The sequence below is a fragment of the Podarcis erhardii genome (assembly GCF_964252035.2).
Source record: "Podarcis erhardii genome assembly, chromosome: 3".
NCBI classification, from domain to species: domain Eukaryota; kingdom Metazoa; phylum Chordata; class Lepidosauria; order Squamata; family Lacertidae; genus Podarcis; species Podarcis erhardii.
Genome location: NC_138507.1, coordinates 73,806,913 through 73,827,644, shown reverse-complemented (window position 1 = coordinate 73,827,644; position 20,732 = coordinate 73,806,913). Strand labels below are relative to the sequence as shown.

At 38.7% G+C, this 20,732-nt stretch overlaps 1 protein-coding gene across 17 annotated transcripts in view; it reads right to left on the bottom strand.

The window, feature by feature from the left end:
* Positions 1–20,732, bottom strand: part of AFDN (afadin, adherens junction formation factor) — a 90,385-nt gene that overhangs the window by 59,193 nt on the left and 10,460 nt on the right. For 12 of the 17 annotated variants that reach the window (XM_081855784.1, XM_081855792.1, XM_081855778.1 and 9 more), the window contains exons 2-8: positions 11,456–11,651; positions 9,153–9,268; positions 8,016–8,176; positions 5,416–5,576; positions 5,013–5,170; positions 2,957–3,068; positions 1,898–2,065 (exon numbers count right to left, since the gene is read on the bottom strand). In XM_081855784.1, coding sequence (XP_081711910.1) covers positions 1,898–2,065; positions 2,957–3,068; positions 5,013–5,170; positions 5,416–5,576; positions 8,016–8,176; positions 9,153–9,268; positions 11,456–11,651 — 1,072 coding nt within the window. The remainder of the gene's footprint in view (positions 1–1,897; positions 2,066–2,956; positions 3,069–5,012; positions 5,171–5,415; positions 5,577–8,015; positions 8,177–9,152; positions 9,269–11,455; positions 11,652–20,732) is intronic. The other 5 variants (XM_081855788.1, XM_081855782.1, XM_081855786.1 and 2 more) reach the window with 3 other exon arrangements.

The following is a 20,732-nucleotide window of genomic DNA, read 5'->3' as shown; positions in this document are numbered from 1 at the left end:
GAATGAATCACTGAATTCCCTCCTCCTTATAAGGCTTGTTCTAATCAGCAATTAGTACTATTACAATTATTACTAAAATAAGGGGTGAGCTCCTCTGAGGACAAATAGTTATCTTACACATTGCAAAAGTAAACGTTTGCAAATGTAAGACTGGATTTGTGTCCCCAATTTTAAATCTGAAAATCCTTAAATCAAATAGTATCAGCTTTGTAAGTCATATACTCTTCTGCGCTCTGCACTTATCTGTTGCCAAGTCTATATTAGCATGGTCATATAAGTTTATACCTTGATCATAAGGAACCCCATGCTTCTTGTGGCTTTTGGACTTGTGGGGGTGCAAAGGTGAGAATGAAAGGGTGGAGGAGCTGGCTCTGGCTGTTCATATTCCTAAAAAACCTGGGGGAAACTTGCAGCATTCCTTAATATGAAGCATTTGCCTATAAATGCTTTTAAAAGCTATTTTTTCCAAATACTGGTTAGAGAAGATTTGCTTTCACAGACTGATATTAGCGTCTGTGAGAACAGTGTGAGCAGCTGGTAGAAATAAGATAGAGAAATAAGGACAGTAGCTTATAGAAAGGGCTGTGATATATAAGAAGCACTGTAGCATCAGTGGTTGAGCACCTGCTTTGCATGCAGAGGTTCCCAGGTTCAATTCCTGGCATTTCCAGGTAGGACTGGGGGGAAATTCCTTATCCGAAACCTTGCAGAGCTGTTGCCAGTCAGTGGAGACATTTCTGAGCTATATTGACCATTGGACTGACTAAGTACAGTGGTACCTTGGTTTACAAACTTACGGTAATCCATTCCGGTAGTCCGTTCTTAAACTTAAACCGTTCTGAAACCGAGACGCGCTTTCCCTAACGAGGCCTCCCGCTGCCGGTGCCCTTCCACCGTTCGGATTCCATTCTTAGACCGAGGTAAAGTTCTCAAACTTTACACTACTTTCGGTTTTGCAGAGTTAGTAAACCGAATCGTTTGTAATCAAGACTGTTCTTAAACGGAGGTACCACTGTATAAGGCAGCTTCCTATGCTCTCATTACTAAAAACAACAGTTTAGATACAAATATGGCCAAATTTACGTAAAAGGTGCACTCCACTCTGGGAAGGACTATTCTGTTTAACTTATTCATCTTATTTGCGCCCTGCTGTTTCTCATCTGGTCTCAGGGCAAATACATCATAAAAACTCATAAAAACACAAATGCTCTATAATAAAATACCACATTAATAAAAGCACAGCATCAATAACATATTAAGCAGGCAATAAAAACATGAGAGTCAAAATCTCAACCCCTCCCAGAAATATTATACCTCACACTAAAGTGTTGTGTAAGAAATGTGAAACAAAAGCCAAAAGATGTTGTTACGGAAGCAGAAGCCTGAGATCCAACACAGAAGCTACTTATTACAGCACTCTGTGATTCCTTGTGCAAACTTTTTTCCGTGGTGCAAATCTATCTTCATACACATTTATCTTTAATGTGGTACCTATGTATACAATCTGAAACAAAACACTTCAAAAATGAAAATCTATGAAGTTTTATTCTAATGGAATATTGAAATATAAGTCTGTTATTTTCTTTACTGTTATGTGTTTTTTTTTTGTTACCTCAGTGATTTCATGGATGACTTTATCAAGCAAAGCCTCTTCTCGCTTCAAAAACTGATGAAGTTGCTTTATCCAACTTATCCAAAATTACCTTTGACTAAAGATCCAGAAATCTTAAAACTTTGTTGGAAACTGCAATCAAAATAACCCATCCCTACCAATTCTATTTTATAAAGCACAATAAATGGAGGATAGTGAACTCTAAAGTATTAGAGTCCATCAGGGTTGACCTGAAAGCAAGTGATTCAAAAAATGGATGAACATTATTGTAAAAGAAATTCTTACCGGGACTTAGTTCAACCAGATAAGGTAGCTTCTCTGGAGGAAGGGAAGAGCCATAACCAGACCCGTCAACTCTTTCCTTCCCCTTTAATGGCTTTCCATCAAATTGTTTCTTCAACTTCTTTGGAACATAATCAGGTGGTCGCCTTTTCAACTGAAAAACCAGTATCCCTAAACACAAAACCACAAACAAAACATCTGAGGTCTGTCCTGTCCTCAAGGTATAAATAAATTAAATTCATATTAAATTGTACATTATTAACTATACTGATTTGACTGTGCTCTCCTAAACAGTAATTATCGAATTGAAAATTAGGATTAAATACGAGGATTAAAGAACTATAATATTTTCTATCCAACATAATTTATTAATGTTCTCCAGAATCCAGTGCTCTAGAGTACATTAGATCATATTTTATATTCAAATGGATTTTTCATTCTAAACAAACCACAGTCAGTAAGCCAATAACAAGTCTTTGCAGCCCAGGGGCAGGAGAGAGGACCACAGAAAAAAAACCTGCTTTCCTTTGCATCCTGCTGACTGAAGCCTCACCATTCACTGAGCAACACTAGTGGATACAAAGCCTTGGGTACAAAGAATGGATTGTTGGAGCAAAACAAACCATGAACTCCTGGTTCAAATATAATGCTAAGCCAGAGATCATGGTTTGTTTCCTCCCAGGTGAGCAGAAAGGAGCAAAGTGGAAGCGATTAACTTCTGCAATGTATGACTTTCCATCAGCCATTGTTTGGTGCTTCATGAATATACCTGGAGGAGCCTTGGGCTCATGACTCCTTTCTCCCCTCATGCATGATGACTGCCTGTCAACAAACAATTGTTTCAAATCCTGATTAACAAGATCATACAAACAATAGCCTGATCATTCAAACACTGAGGCAAACCTCAGACAACAGGGACGCATCCATGTTCAAGGGGAGAAACAAAGTGCACAAGTTTTAGGTTTAAGGCTAATAACCCACTCCTCTTCCTGGCTTGCTCACAGTGCCTTGCCAGTATGTGACCATTGGGTTTTATTACATATTATGAACAACTAAAATTACCTTTGTCACTTGGCCATTCCCTGAATATCTGAAGTGGGCACTCATCATCATCAAGAATAGATTCTTTAGCACCTTTATCATCAGAATGTTGAGCACCAGGAGGAAGCATGACCTACAGAAAAGATAAACTATGAGTTTGAACAAAGCAGTTACCCAAGGATAGACACTCAAAGGCCAAACCACCCTCTCCTTTCCTTTCTCCAAACGTAAGCAGTACATAATTCTGTTGGTACAAAGTATACCATGCCATATTATTTGGGAAGGGGGAATACAAATAAAAAATTATTATTGTTGTTGTTGTTGTTGTTGTTGTTGTTGTTATTTTACCTATGCCCACTGCTCAACCAAAAGGTAGTAAGAATGCATGCTTTAAAGTTTTATGACTCTAATATTACAAAGTAGGTAGTGAAATTTTATGACTGCATCATGGCTGGTAGGATAGTATCACAGTGGCCCTGTTCAGCCATAATGAGAAATCATGGTTTTTCTGTTGTGGGAACAAGACTGCAGAAACCTTGGGCTCCCATGATCCTTTGTACAACAGAAGATTGAAAGTTTTCATTTTTTAACCAATCACCATTTCCCACTGCATCTTAATTTGATCAACTGCAATCTGTTATAAATGTGACTAGTTAACAAACCAGGATTATGAAATCATAATATGATGTTAACTAATCATAGTTTGCCAAATTCAGATGTAATGGGGAAGGGTCACTTATTCAAATGCAAAAGCTCTCAATGCCTTCCTCCCTATCACAAGAAAGAAGGACTGAATGCCCAGGCTTGCTGTGAGACATTCACAGAACAGAAAACCATGGTTTCATGTTTACATTTAAACAAGACTAAACTCTGAAATATCTGCCAAGTTGTGTATCATGATCAAGAAGGTGTGGGGGAGACCATGGCTGACAATTTAGGAATGACACAAATAACTTTATATTATGACTTCTGCTTCAATATGCCAGAAAAAGATGTACACAAATACAATAATATGCTTCCACAAATCTAAGATTTGGCTAGATATACGGTATATGAATTCTACTACCAAATGATAAATCAAACCATAAATAAAAAGATTTTACTAACTAGCACAGAAAGGAAATCAGCACCCAAGTCAGCACCCAAGTGACCACAATACAGAAGACCCTAACACCAGTCACCTCACTTCAGGTTACTCAGGGTTACAGTGAACTTAGTTTTTACCTGTGCATCTTCTTTCTGCTACACGATAGGCACCCTATTTTCCTTCCACCTTCACTTAGTAAAGGCAACAATTCAGAATGCTGCTAGACAGCAAACTTTCCTCTTTCCTGCCATAGTCAATATCGATATCAAGGAAAACCCTAGCTCCAGTGCCTACAGGCCTAAATTCAGGCTTCTTATAGGAATGAAACAGCCCTTGCAACTTTTAACAGAGAGAACTGTACTACTACAATTCAGGGTATCTACTAGATGGGAAAACCAGAAACTTTAGAGAAAATGGCACTGACAGTGAAAAATAATTGGCTACATACACAAACCTTTAAAGAGATATCTGCCAATGATGTGCTGAAAAAAGTCAATCCATACTCAGGAATTTTTGTACTATGTTTTCAGAAGTCTGATAAATTATGTTCATAGTATGTAAGGTACTTCAAGGATTCAATCTTAGAATTGTCTGAGATTGTAACAAGAGTTCCTCTTGACGACCCATTTTAGCTTTTGCCCATACTGCAATGAGTTAGGTAACAACAACTTTAATCAACCGTCAAAATGAAGCCCACAGGGATGTCTATCCATGCCAGTCAACAGGACTATACCACTTTTGCTCATGGTACTACAGCTGAATGTCAGCACGTGCTAACAATAACAGCTGTCTGAGGCTGTGGTGGCATCTGATTGGAACTTTAGGCCTTTTAGTCAAAACCTTAGTTTGCTTTAAAAACAGGATAATAAAATACAGACAATAAATTATAAATAAGCTGAGTGGGGAATCTCCCCACCAGAACATCATCATTTAAAAAACCCAAGCAGCAGGATTTTTTCAAGAACTATTTTCTTTAATCAATTTACTCACACGAGCAATACAGTAGTCCTTGGGGTTTTCCTTTTCGAGACCATACTTCTCCAGTGCTTCAATAACTGCAAAGTCTGCTGTATCTGTGGTAGATAGCAGGATTGTCTTGTATGGTATATTTGGTTTCAAACTGTCTGCATAAATCCTCAATGTACCACCTGGAAAATACATAATTTGTAACTTAAATTAAAAATATAATGAAATGTAAGTCACACAACCTAAGCACTTGAACTGATTTTCAGTATCCACTAAAACAGCAAAAAGAAGGAACTTAGGTATTTGCGTATTTATACTTCAAAAGCCCCTGCCCTGAAGTGTCCCCAGGAAGACTAATGGAAGCCAGCTCACATTCTGTAAGTTCCACCCATCCAATGAATATTATTGATTTACTCTAAATTACCACCTGAATCTGGTCTGCCATCAGAGCTCCGGAACTCTTGCATTCTCTTTTCTAGCTTTTGCTGTCTCCGTCGTTTCATTACCACCTCTGGATTAGATATTGTTCGTGTGAAACTGGTCTCAGGCATATCTTTGTAGACCTCTGCGGCAAGGCGAGAATTCTCACTGCCAAGAGTAATTTAAGGTAATAATGAAATAGCTTATTTATTTCAGCACTTTTTATACCGCCTAACACCATAGTCTAAGATAGGCTGTATCCTTATAACCTTACTGTACAATAAATATTATTCAGTTAAATCTGACATACTTAAAATGACTGCTGAAATAAAAAGGTCTTTACTAGGAGCTGCAAGTTCAACAAAAAGGGGAGGGTGGTTTCTCTAATCTCAGCTAGGAGGGAGTTCCACAGAGTTGGGCCCACAAGACTGAATGCACACTTCTTGTGGATACAAGCCATGGGGGACCACTAACAGTGACCCCCTTGAGACCTCAGTGACTGGTCAGGGATATAGGGAGTCAGGCACTCCTTAAGGTTTCCCAGATCCAATCTGTTAAAACATGTAAATTAAAACAAGAACCTTGAATTTGACCTAGCAGCATATGGTCAGTTTGAACCAAAAGTCTAGCTACAGTTTGTTTGCACAAGCTGGTGCTTCCAGAACAGGCTTGCAACTTGCTCTACAGCAGGCATAGGCAAACTCTGGCCCTCCAGATGTTTGGGACTACAATTCCCATCATCCCTGACCACTGGTCCCATTAGCTAGGGATGATGGGAATTGTAGTCCCAAACATCTGGAGGGCCGGAGTTTGTCATTCCTACTCTACAGAGTGGACTGCCATAATTGAGTCTTGAGGTGACCCATACATGAATCACTGTGGTCAGGCTTTTCCTGTCCCAAAACAGCTATAGTTGGTATACCAGCTGTAGCTGGTAAAAGGTACTCCTAGTTACTAAGGCTAACCAAGCCTCCAGTAACAAAGATGGATCCAGGGGCAACCCTAAACAATGAACCTGCTCTTGAAGCATACAAGTGCACATCACTTAAAAGGTACAAAACAAGAAACATAAAACATACATAAAACACAACCTCCAACAATTCTATACCCTGTAGTAAACATCTACATGTTGGGGTAGAGCCAAACTTAAGTCTTCCATGAACAAAAGGGCTATTTCTATCCAGCAGAGGATTGATGACATGCTTACAGTATTAGGCATCTGTCATCTGACAAACTGGAACGTGTCCAGAGGAGGGCAACCAAAATGGTCAAAGGCCTGGAAACGATGCCTTATGAAGAACGGCTAAGGGAGCTGGGCATGTTTAGCCTGGAGAAGAGGAGGTTAAGGGGTGATATGATACCCATGTTCAAATATATAAAAGGATGTCACATAGAGGAGGGAGAAAGGTTGTTTTCTGCTGCTCCAGAGAAGCGGACACGGAGCAATGGTTCCAAACTACAAGAAAGAAGATTCCACCTAAACATTAGGAAGAACTTCCTGACAGTAAGAGCTGTTCGACAGTGGAATTTGCTGCCAAGGAGTGTGGTGGAGTCTCCTTCTTTGGAGGTCTTTAAGCAGAGGCTTGACAACCATATGTCAGGAGTGCTCTGATGGTGTTTCCTGCTTGGCAGGGGGTTGGACTCGATGGCCCTTGTGGTCTCTTCCAACTCTATGATTCTATGATCTACAGAGGAAAAAAGTCTCTGCTGATTATAATCAAGGAGATTTAATATTCCCAACCTCCTTCAGAAAGCTTGAGATGGATTTCCCATAGTGTCCCAAATTCCACTTTTGCCTGTGCGCGTGCACACACACAAATATACATATACTACCTCGAAAAAAGAACCTACATAAAACCATCTTCTCTTTGTTGCTGTAACTATTGGCTTTAAACAGAAGAAAAGTAACACTAAACTGAATCTCCCCATTTGGGAGAAGTCATATTTGACCAGATGAAATGCATACATTCAATGGGCAATTTACAGAACCAGATAAAGGAATTTTGTCAAAATGAAAAGAGACATTCCTGAGAATCTGAAAACTGTGTTATTCAGGCCCATTCATATGTAGTGAAACAAGCATGCTTATCCTGGTGTGGTGGTCTGGTCTGGATTGGGAGTCCACACCAGTTTCTACTGAAAATCACTTTCTCTTGACTGCTTTTGCTTTTACTAGCGTCTACAGTGAAAAACACTGCCAGGATCAGGAACACATTCTGGATTGGGACCCTATGCCCGCATTCCCCAAAATAGAAGTGACCAGGTTAAGCCTGATTGTTTACCTGTGCGTGTCTAATACAATATGTAGTTTGGCCGCATTTTTTTAAAAAAGCATTAATGGTCACATTAGCCTGCCAATCTGCATTTCCCTCACACACTAGCTCTGGAAGAGAACAGTTAACTCATTCTCTCTGATTATGTAAACTACCTTTGGATGCAATTTATAACCCTTAAGTTATGTGACGGTATTCAATGAGAACTTGTATACACCAACCCTGAAGGAAGTACAAAAACTATTCATATATTTTAAGAGACTTGTCTCCCCAAGTTAAAGTATTCATCTATGTACAGATTAGACACTGTACTATTTGATGCACTGATACTCACATATCATCCCCATGAAACAGCCCATCACCATCTAAAGCTTGCCGTGATGCTTCTTTATCCCGCCTCTTTTTTTCCTTCTTTTCTTTTTTTGATAAAGTCCGTTTGAAGTTCTGAATCACTCCTTCTTTCTCTTGTTTTTCAGGGCCATTGCTTTGAGCCTTCTGAAACAAACAGTGTTTAGTATTATGATCTACTGCAACTCTGACCACATTAATTTCCAAATAAAAACTTATTTCATCTTATTTGAAACATGATGCAGAGTCAGGCGACGTATTAGGATAGTCTGTCCTTGGAGGCAATGGATCCAATTGGTCTCCTGGCAGCCTGGGTGATCTTCTGGCTGATATGACTGGTGTTCCCATTGAAGCCCCGACTGAAGTGTGGAATATGCAAATAGCTCAGGCTGTTGATGTGTGTCCCTGAGCACTCTATCTGCTTGATAGCACCAGTTTGGCTCCTTGGTGTACACCAGAACTTAATGCAATAAAACAAGCTTCAATGCAAGAGGAGGGAATGCTGAATGCTCAGTATCAAGCCTACTGAGTGGCAGTGAAAGCAGCAAAGAAGACATACTTAGCTGCCTCCATTGCAGCCTCAGTGTGCTGTCCAGCAGAGCTTTTCCACGTAGCATGGTTCTTTTACAGCTTGGCCCAAAGCAATACGCAGAACTGATGGTGGCTCACTGTAATTTCTTTGCACAGAATGTTAAGGGTAAAATCACTTGCATCAACCAGGACCTCTGGAGTAATCTGACCAACTAGCCACCTCAGCAAGTGTCAGTTGAAAATTCACTGACTGTGAGCAATACTATGATATTTTAAGTTACTTTGTTGACTATGGAAGATACCCGAGAAACATTTTGCAATCAACTGCCTAGCCTCATCAGTCAAGTCAGTAGCTAGCTTGTGATCCCTGCTGGCTGCCCAGCAGTGACAATAAATCAGAGCAGACTGTCTGATGACACACACTAATACGCTGTAGAATGTGAATATAATGAAGAAGGATTATCCAAAACTCTGTCATATGTACCCATAATACATTGCCAGATTTGTTGTTGCAAGCCCAAAAGCAATTTATGAAAACTCAAATGCATTTACAGTAGTGTCAAAAATATACAGTAATATTGCTTTCTTTTACCTTTGGAGGAAGTGCATCATTTTCATTCTTGAGTACAAATCTTCCTTCTCGATCATCTTTGTTCCAATTTAATTGTACAACTAAAGGTTTCTCGTCTATATCCAATCTTCTTTCTTCTTCAAAATATGAAATAAAGCATAACTAGTGGTTACTTACTATTTCAAGATCAACGATTCCAGTACATTGACTGTTAACTTATTAGCCAAACAACAATAATTAATTTATTGCACTTCTAAAGCAGACGACCATATCAGATCTTTCAAAGCAGTGGTAGCTGACATGGTACTCTCCAGATGTTGTATGTCAGCTCCCATCATTCCTACTTATTGGTCATGCTGGTTGGAGCTGATGGGAGCTGCAGTCCATAACATTTGGAGGATACCTGGTTAGCTGCCCTGTTTTAAAATCAGAGCAGAATATGAATCACTGGCAAACTGTGCCAACAGGCTACTCAGACGATACTAATATTTATTCATTTCAAAGTTCCTTCCATAAGTGAAAGGGGGAGGCTCCTCTACGGCTCCTATTTTTTATTTTTTTAAACAACAGTTATTAAAGCTATATCCTCACTACCATTTCAGATAAATATTGCTCACACAGCCAAAGCTAGAAACTGACAGGTTAGCAATTACTTCATTTTTAAAGTTATCCTTCTGCTAAGAAGTAGCCTCTCAAGATATAGTTACAAAAACATATTTAGGAAATATCCAATTTAAATTCAAGAACATGTAATATAACTTTTTAAATTCTGGATGTTCTGTTAGACACTTTTGAACATCTCTATAAGAAATGGGGAATGTGGATTAAAATTTTATGGTAAGAGATTAAAATAAATTTGTAAGCCTGAAACAGCTTTTAAAACCAATAAAACAAAACAGCACTTTCGCTAGATCATGCTGACTCTCAATTCAGCTTCAGTTTACCAAGACATATCCAATCCACTACCAAATCAAAACACAAACTAGTTCATAGTCAATATTCACATTCCTAAACCAGTCAAGAATGAAAGAAAATGGAGTGTCATAAACACAGTGATGATACCAAACTCCAGATATCCAGACATCAACATCTAACAGATTATTAAAAAAAAAATTAAAAACAGTACTAGCAAGACAGAAGCCCAAAGCATTTTATGTCAAAGTTACTTCTTAAAAGCTGAAACAGTAGACACTTAACAGTTCCAACCAGTCAAGAATAAGCAGAACCCACAGAAAAGCAGATATGCACACAAAAAACACTTATTACAAGCAGCCCTAGAAAACCTAATGAAGTTCCTAACTATCAGCTGGTATACAATGTTAGCATCAAATCCTGACATGAAGCCTGAAGAAAAACTTCAGTTTTTCTTTTCTAGAAAATTTGTATAATTTCCAAAAGAGAAATACACAAATGAGTAAAATACTTTAAAATAATTATGAAAGGCAATGTCTGTACACTATATGTACATGTACTGCTTGGTATATTACAGCCTGAAGAAAAAGATGTCAATGGAAGAGAGCATTAAGGAGTATTTCACAGTTTGGCTTAACAATCTTCTACGGTTATTTCTAAGACAATGAATGGTTATTCTGTTCAGATGTGCAATTCTGAGCTTTCTGTAGAAACCGTTTTCCTGCATGATTATATTAAGATTACACATTGTTTCTAGCAAGCAGGGTCCTATCCTAGAGAGAAATCAGTAGCGAGTACAAATTAAAGAAAGTAGTTGTATATATTGCTTAACACCAACTCTCTTTAAGAGGTGAGGTACCATATTCTGAGCCAGCTGAAATTTACAATCCATGTTCAAAAGCATTCTATTAATTAATCTGGAGAATGCAATAATTCATATTATCATTACTGTGTGGACTATTAGCTGGCATCAGTTAATGAAAAATCATTCTACACTACTGTAAACCCAGCATTGTGGACACGCTTCTTTAAAAAACAAATCTCAGAACAAGTCTCCAAGCCTTCAAAAACCAATGCAAGATCTTCCTCTTCATTAAGGCATTGGAAGACTTTTTTTTCTGAGGCCACATCTTGAGGTCTTACATTTTGAATCTGAATTTTCTCATATTGTAATTTGTGAGTGTGTGTCTTTGTTATGTTTTTATGTTGCAAGTTTTCAATATGTCATTTTAACTGACAATTTTGTTGTCTCTAATCAATGTAACTGCCAAGGGAAACTGCCAAGCAATGTAACTGCCAAGCAGTGATTGGAAATTACTTAATCTTCTAAGCCAAATTTTTCTCCCTCTCTCTCTGCAATTAATATAGATACAGTTTTAAGTTTTGAGTAGTCTCAAACTTAATACACTAACCTCCACTGACGTGCACTTCATAAAGTGAGTATTTAGGGGATGATAACATCCGCATATCCGGCCGAAATTTCTCCGCAAGTGTTTCTATCACATCCTGAGTTGTAGCAGTGCTAGACACACGGATACATTTTGTTGCAAAATTCCCAGCTGCTTTGTCTTGAAAATAAAATCTCATAACTCCATGGAATTCCAGATCCTGTAATGAAATAAAATAGAATCAATGACATTTTGTCAATTCACTTGCTTTTTTATGTAATAATTTATTTCTATACATTTATCAATGATTTTGCCTCTCCAATACACCAAGTTATTCTTACATATTCAACACACTCCAAGAAAAAAGTGTATGAGTGGAGAAAATAGTCTCTTATGTTTACTTTCCCTACAACTGGAAATAGCACATAACTGCCATAGCAAATAACTCTTCTTCATACCCATACCCTATATAAACTGGAGTGCTTTGATTTTAAATATGCTTAGTTCTGTATCAGAAACAGTTTAAACAAATAACTCCAAGTGAGCTGCATTTGAAACTTGACTACTGCAACGTTTTAAATTTTAGCACTTTTCATGAAGAACATGTTTACTGATCCTAAAACAACATTTATCATGGTGAATGCATCACATTAAGATTCCACAACTGAATGATCTGTATCATAATAGTTCCAAATTACATCTTCTGCCCTATATATCTGCCTTTACCTTGAGATTTTCATCAGAGGCTCTTTTTTCAAGTTTCCCCATGTGACATGAGGTGGTGTCAACCAGAGAAAGGGCCTTCTTGGTGATGATCCCCATGTATGGAATCCACCCCACCCCCACCCCCCAGGGAGACTCAACTGGAGTCCGTGCTATAAAATTTCACGAATGAAATCTGAGTTATTTGAAAACAATACACAAGGTATATATAGACTTTATAGACTGGTGTTTAAACACAGTGTATTAACTGCACCACTGCTTCAGGTTTTATTACAACTGGTTAATTGTATTATGATCACCCTAAGCTTCATAAACCATGAATAAGTACAGAAAGGAGAAAAAACTTCAGGCAAATGCAGCAGGGTTATTTTTATATTTTCAAAATTATGTATCCTAAAATATTTAGAATGTCCACCAAAAAAATTGCAATTATGAAAATAGATCCCTGCATTATTCCGCAATGCTAGAAACTTGTTACATGCTTTAGTACAATATCAGTCCATCTTAGTTCTCTCTCACACTCGGACTGCTACTGGCAACATCCCTTCACTTCTAGTATATTTCAAGTGGTTCTTTCTAGCTCATCTCTTAAAGGAGCATTACCCTCACAAAGCAGTCTATCTTCTTCAGACAGCCAAGGTACATGATCTGCAATAGCTGGATCCATACATTAATGCACTATGCATTTATCAACTTGGGCTGATGTAACAGCTGTGCCCCCTACATGGACAAATAAAAGCTAGTTGGAGTTCACCCAGTTCTTGTAACCTCTCAGTTCTATTACTATAATGTGTGGGTCTGCCTCTGAAAACAGTCCAGAATCTCTTCATTTGATCCAAACTAAGGTGGCCACATTATTTGAGCATGATCAATAAATACCATCCCTTTACACCAGTGCTTCATCATCTGCACTGGCTCCCAGTCCACTTCTGGGCTCAATTCAAAACTCCAGCTTTAACCTTTAGAGCCCTAAATTCAAGTTATCGAAGTAGTTGCCATGTGAAATTCTAGGGAATTATCTGGTAAAGGGAATGCGAGATAGTTCATATACATGCACAACATAGGACTTTCATTGTTTCACAGGAATGTTTATCGTAACTAGGATAATGATATCCTACTTAAACCCACAAGCATCTTGTGAACATCCAAATACTAAGCAGCAAGTAACGTACTAAAAGCCATGACACGAATCTCTAGGTCTTACTTGCTAGGGTACACTGGAAACCTCCACATTTTCTCCACAGTACAAAACTAATGTATAAGTGCTAACTCAGCAGCTCAGCAACAAGATATGCACTCACATATATGCCCCCTTCCACCGAGGAGTACTGCCCTAGCCAGGGGAAGGAGCGTAGAAGAAGGGAGGGGGCAGAAGTCCTCCTGAGACTTGTGAAACCTGGAGGGTCAAAGTGAGAACTAACTAACTAACTAAATAAATAAATAAATATGGGAGCCACTCATAAACTGTATGTAAAAACAGACTGGTTAGCCTTGCAAAAATAATAATCAAGAAATGATCCCCACCTTCCTATCTACTCAAGTGATTTGCTCACTCCATAACTTACTCCATTTGCTCACCACATACCCCACATACTTCCAGAAGGAAAAAGAGAAATCATCATTTACACCAGGGGTCAGCAACCTTTTTCAGCCGTGGACTGGTCCATCGTCCCTCAGACCTTTTTTTGGGGGGGGGAGGGGATACACGAATTCCTATGCTCCACAAATAACCCAGAGATGCATTTTAAATAAAAGCACACATTCTACTCATGTAAAAACATGCTGATTCCTGGACCATCCACGGGCCGGATTGAGAAGGCAACTGGGCCGCATCCGGCCCATGGGCCTTAGGTTGCCTATCCCTGATTTACACTGTGCTGTTTTACAGTGCAGTACTAACAGCAGTCCCTGCCACTAGTCCTCACCACCCCATCCAAGTTATGAATGCCAACATTTTTTCATGGGTCAGAGAGAAACAGTTGTGGCATGTGAGCAGCTCTTCAGAAACTAAGCACATACTTTCTCTTGATCTCTCTCCCTGCAATTCACCAAACCAAATTCAGATACGCTAATGCAGGAAGACTCATTGGCTCTCTGCCCTAGTCTTCATCTACTTTCTAAAAGGCAAGAATAGATCTAGGCACATATGACTCTCAGGGGAGAGCATTCCACAACAGATAAGGTGTGGCAAAAGCTGAACATTTATAATTTATAACTCACATTTCCTCTCTGAATAGAGATGCCCAAAACAGCTAAAGCAATACACCAACAACATAGCAATGATATTTCATTTTAAAAAATCTCCACCACAACAAAACATCCAAGAACTGAACACAAGAGAGCCAGACTATAAAACCCCCAAAAACCACAAAAATCAAAAGCTTTTTATAAAAGAACTTTCTAATTGAATGAACACCAGCAAAGGAGGAGATAACCTAACCTCCTGTGGCAGGGAGTTCCATATAAATTATGGCTCTATTTACTCCATTGGCATTAGGAATTGTCTGAAGCACTGTTATAAAGTTTTATGTTTATATATACAATGCAGAGTTAGGAGCAAAGGTTCCAATTTGAATGTCTTAAGAACTACCCAAAATGCCTGTTGTTTCAATAGCTAAGTTGCATGCACAGACAAAGAACTTCTGCATATTGTAAAGGCCACTCGGGCCCTCTGCAGAAAGATGCCCCTGTGGAATCTCTGTCAATGAAGGCTGAATACCCAGTGTTAGGAAGAAGGGGCTCTCGTCACAAATTTTTCCAAATACAAATTTGTCCTAAATACAATGCTTTATCATAAAATTGTATGACGACCATTAATTGACATATAAGGGAAAGGGTACATTAGGCTAAACCTGAAGTGGTCACCAAGGACAGCAATTTAAAAAAAAAAGATGCCTGTTTCTATTTAGACAGCAATATTCTGAATTCTATTTTTTGGTAGAGTGCAATGAAATGTTGGGAACTGGCTTTTCAGATTGGGTAGATAGACATAAAGAAGAGCCATGGTAGATCATAAAAAATACTCTCTTCTCTTACACCCTTTTGCTCTCTGCTCTCGGCGATCAACCAAATGCACATGGGAAGCTCAAAAGCAGAACATGAAGGCAACATTCCTCTCCCACTTGTTCCTAGTAGTCACTGAAAGCTTTATCTTCAATAAAGTTGTCTAATCTCCCATTAAACACAGACAAGCAAAACGACTTAACACTGTGATAGCTGGGCTGTACAAGGACCCCTAAAATGCAAAGAATGCATCTCAGGTAGACTGAGAGTTAATCACAACACATTCATCTGCATTACAGTGTCACACATTTAAAACTTCATGAGTCTGTTACCTCCCATTTCCAATCCCATTATCTGGGATAAGGATTGTTTTTTTGCACCTTCTCAACTGTGTTCCAGACAATTTACTCACCACTACCACAATTACTACCAGTCACCACCACCAAGCAGAGTTAAACAGGACACAAACAGAACTGAGCCAAGCCCTAACTTCACAGGTCCCATTTAGAGTTCAGAGTCCTTCTCCACCTTCTCCAGATTTGTATCTCCCATATAACATTAGACTCTGTTCAACACAAATTTCAAGATGAGTGCTCACAATATTGTTGGCAATTCAGCTACAATGTAAGTGGTACAATTATTACCAATGCCTACAAAAGTGTATTAATACATTAAAAAGTAGTCTGATATAGACTTAAGACAAGAATGAGTTGTCAGAGTCAGCAGGTCTACCTTTTCCTTATGAAAGGATAACTAGCCCTCACATTCAGCCTTATATAAAAACTATCTTTTAACTAGAGAAATAGCCTACAGTTTTCCTGGGCTACTTATCTTCTTGTTGCCTAACCCTTCTTCAGAACTTGGGTTAACTATATCCCATTTTATTACTGGACCAGCTTTTCCCCCTACTAAATGCTAGCATCTAGAAGGTCATGTTTCTGTTTTCTTGCTATCAAACAATAGCATATATTAATATTATGCCCAACAGAACACAAGAGTAACAATGACAAAAAAATATGCTACTGAATATATAACAAAAACAGGCAAAGGGGGAAAGCAAAGAATTGTGGGTATCTCCCACAAAAGCATTTCTTATCATTACAGGACACAACATGGGAAACTCCATGAAAATGTCCCAGAATCACAGAATCATGTGTGAGAACATGCATTTTTTCCCATTAATCAAGGTGAAAGCAAAGACATGTTCAGCTACATTACTTTATAACATTACGTTTTTAAATTGGACAGACATAAAATTCATATTAAATGCCGAAAGTCTACTGTATGTACAGATTTAGTTACAGAAGGGCTAACAGCAGTGAGAGAAATGATAAAATATTTGAAAATGAATTTCAAGTGAAAGCAATAATAGTCTGAAGAGAGACAAAAAAAAAAACAGTACAGTCATACCTCAGGTTACAGACACTTCAGGTTGTGTTTTTTCGGGTTACGGACCCCTGAAACCTGGAAGTACCAGAACAGGTTACTTCCAGGTTTCGGTGGTTGCGCAAAGTGCTGAATCGCAACCCGCGCATGCGCAGACGTGCCGCTGTGGGTTGCGAACGTGCATCTGGAAAGGATTACGTTCGCAACCCGAGCACCCACTGTATTGTTGAGAAACAGTGCCAATGAAATATTCCATAAACCAATAATATATTCAGTGCTTTGGTTGTTATGAAAACCCTACAAATGTGTTAAGGATCATAAGAATCTAAGCTTATCCATGTTTGCTTTGAACACACATTCCTGCCATCTGATTACAAAAAAGAGCAAGAAAGAAACAGCTTGATATGACAGTAAGGGATCCCAGAGAGGAGACTGCAGCATTCCTGGCCCAGACCTCCTCCTGCACTGCTGCAAGCTAAGCCATGGTTTGGCCAAGCATGTTATCCAAACCCAGGTTTTTGCTTTGTCTTCTCCAAACAAACCATGAGCTGCAAACCACAAAACAAATATTGGTTACAGTTTGTGGTTTTTCTAGAGCAGGGTTTCCGAAACTTGAGTGTCCAGCTGTTTTTGAATTACAATTACAATAATCCCTGACCACTGGTCACGCTAGCTAGGGATGATACGAGTTTTAGTCCAAAAACAGCTGGAGACCAAAGTTGGGGAAACTCTGGTCAAGAGGAAGAGAAACAAGAGTCCACCGTGCCCAACTGTCTTTTGATCCACCTTTCTTTATGTCAAGTTGGTTACACAAGACACTGCGATCACAACCTGAACATTGATCCCAGAGGGAATGACAACAGGATTGTGCTTGTAAAGCCCATGAATTCAAAGTCAACTTCTTATGCACGCTGATTATTTGACAGAGCTTGAACAAATCAACACACCTTTGTATATTTATATTAATGCTTACTATACTGCTTTGTTTGCTTATTATTTGCAGGCTACAACATGTTCCATTTGTATTGCGGCTTGCAAAAAACAAGCAAACCACCACAATACAACTTTAAAAAATCACTGCTGTAATGGTATTTTGAGAGTTCGTAGTTCGCTATTTAATCTTGTTATATTTGTTTAATTTCTATTTTATAAATTAGCCCGAAAAATATTTAAACTGAAAGGCAGAAAGTTTTAAATAAATAAAACTAAAAAGAAAAGCAATCAAGTATATTACTGTACAAAGAGAATTACATACATAAACCACTCTGAGTGCTTTATTGCTTAGACAGTAATTCAATTGTACAAGCTAACAAACTTGTCACATTTTGCATGGATGTGATTTTTAATGTTCTAATGAACCAAAATCAGATTTTCTCAAGGAAATACTTCTTCATGACTATGGCTAGCATGTTGGGATTCACCTAATTACATCACATATAATTAATACCATCATGGCATGTTCAATGGAAGGTGTTTCTGCCCAAATTTTGACCATCTCCCCCTTTCTCCTGTTGTGATATAGCCCATCCTATTTTAGGGGTTCAGGAAGGGATAAGGGGGTGAAAAAGCCACTTTCTCTCAACACCCTTTCACCAACACTTCTCTGAATAAATATATATGCATATCCTGTGTATGACAAGAAAACTTGTGTGGCAACTCTGGTCAACTCCGGTACATACTCAGAAGGAAATGCTGTCACTTGCCTCAGATGAATCAGAACGTTGCCTTAAATAAAATTTGAATGAACAGCATTCTACCATACCACATTCCACAGGCAGAAATACCATGACATATCAGTTATAATGCAGGTCATCTTAAATATGTTTCATCCATTCTAATAATATGCAGTGCAAGAATTTCAATCTCATTTTCAGATCACTAGGTCAGGGTATTCTGACTGAATGCAAAAGGCCAAATCTGCCCATAATTGCTACAGCGGGGAGAGCCTCCCTTCCTTTCCCTTTACCTGCCACTTCTTGATGGCCAATCACACAAACCTCTCTTATACCTGTTTCCACTCCAGACCAGAAGGCCAGAAGCAGCACAAATAGCATTGTTTTGAAGCTTGCAAGATTTATTTCTACAGCCTTGAACTGAAGTCTATTGTTATATAACATGTCTGCAATTCCATGGAGTAGCAATACAACTATCTGCTGAATGTAACAGGTTATTCAGCCATTAATTCAAGTGCAGTGGTATACAAAGGCAGGACACAAAACCATAGAATGCTCATAAGGATTATGAAAGTTTATTTACTATTGGACACACACAAGATTAAATTCTGGCTGAGAGTGATTCTTTCTAACCTACTGAAGCCCAGGAATTTTTTTTTTAAAAAAAAATTTAACTACTGCACATTTAAAGTTGCATCCTCTTCATATGATGTCCCATAGGAGCACATGTGTTGTCCCAGAGTTTGATTTTTGTCTCCCATACTTTTTAACACCTATATGAAGCCACCAGGAGAGGTTATCAGAGAACGTGGGGTGATGTGTTGTCAGTACAATGGTGACACTCAACTCTTTCTCTAGGGTTTGAAGGAACAGCCTGATCTAGATAATGTTGCACTCCCCTAAATAAGCAGGTGTGTAGCTTGTGGGTACTGCATGAGCCATATCTGTCACTTAAAGTCACCATGGCTTCAGTGGCAAATAAGCAATAAGCACTCTCCCAATGCTACTCTCTAGGCTTGCCCCTACAGAGAGGATCACAACCACTACAGTTCAGTGTCTCCAATAGCAATCTCAGAGTGGGTCCGGGAGGATGCAATGGTAAATAGTATCAAAAGCCACAGAAAAATCAAGAACAGTAACATTCCCCATGTCCCACCCTCAATCAAGAAATTAGGGCAACAAAGGCTGATTCAGTCCTATATCCAGGCCTGAACCAAGAACAGGAAGGATAATCTAGACTACAGTAATATATTCTATGAGGGGCTGCCCTTGAAAATGGTACAGAGGTTTCAAAAGAGAAAACCTTCCTCCACACCTCTGCAATGGCCTCCTCTGCAGATTTTAACAGGCAGGCAAGGGAAGCAAGCACAGGGGAAGAAGGTGTTTTTTTCAGGTATTGGTGACTTAAATCATGTAGGGTTTTATACGTCATCATGAGCACCTTAAGCCAGGTCAAAAATACCAATGGCAACAATGCAATACTGTCTCCTAACACTGATTCAGCACCTGCACTGCCTCTCCTTATTCAGATGGAATGGATATCCTCAGCATGCCATTGATAACACTTCAATTAATTTTGGAAGAGGAGGTACCAATGAATCAAAAACTTTCAGTCTCAAGAATCAGGGAGAGAGTTTATTTGAGCATTACTCATAAAATGTTTTACTGATAAGAAATCTTAAAGAAAACCAGTTAACACCATCTCCATACATCAGTCTCTCAATTCTCTAGATCTCTACAGCATCAGAGCATACCAGTCTCAAAGTTATTACTTCATTACACAGCTTCCTACCCCACCTTCAGTTACACAGGCCAAACCAGAAACTATTTTTTATAACACCTCTCTGGGTTGTATGAGTCATCATCTTACTTCCTTTTATAATACAATCAAAACAGCTGCGCAGATTAAAAACAGATAACACTCAATGAACCTATGTTTTCCTTCAGATCAGAGAGCACAGTAGCCACCTTTTATAGGGAATTTGCTAAGCCAGTTTATTGTGGCAACACAGAATGCAAACTTTGAAATTATCAACCCAAATGAGAAGCTAACTATTAAGTTATTAGGACAAAACTGCCTATGAAAGAAGTTTTTCTTCTTTCATAAACATTCAACAAAAATATTAAGGTAACAGCTATGATGCATTTTGCCACAAGAAAATATTAATGCATAAGAACAGGGGGTGGGATACCATTTTGAGTCTAAGGGCTAGATCCAGAACTGTCCAACCCTTCCTGTCCCAGCAGCACTCTTGTTGAAGACCACTCCCCCATCCTGCAAAAGACAAAAAAGGATTGAAAAAGCTAAAACACATTTTTAGTCTAATTGCTGGGAAAGCAGTTTCCATTCAAAGTACCGGTAAACTGTTTCTCCCAGTACTGTTCTTTGAAGCTGGCCCACATTTATCCTTTCGACCTCTAATAGAGACGGAGAGAAACTAGCCTACTGCACAAAGATTTAAAAAACTGTTATTTGTTGCTTCACCCATTTTTGCTTTGGGCAAAACCAGCACCTC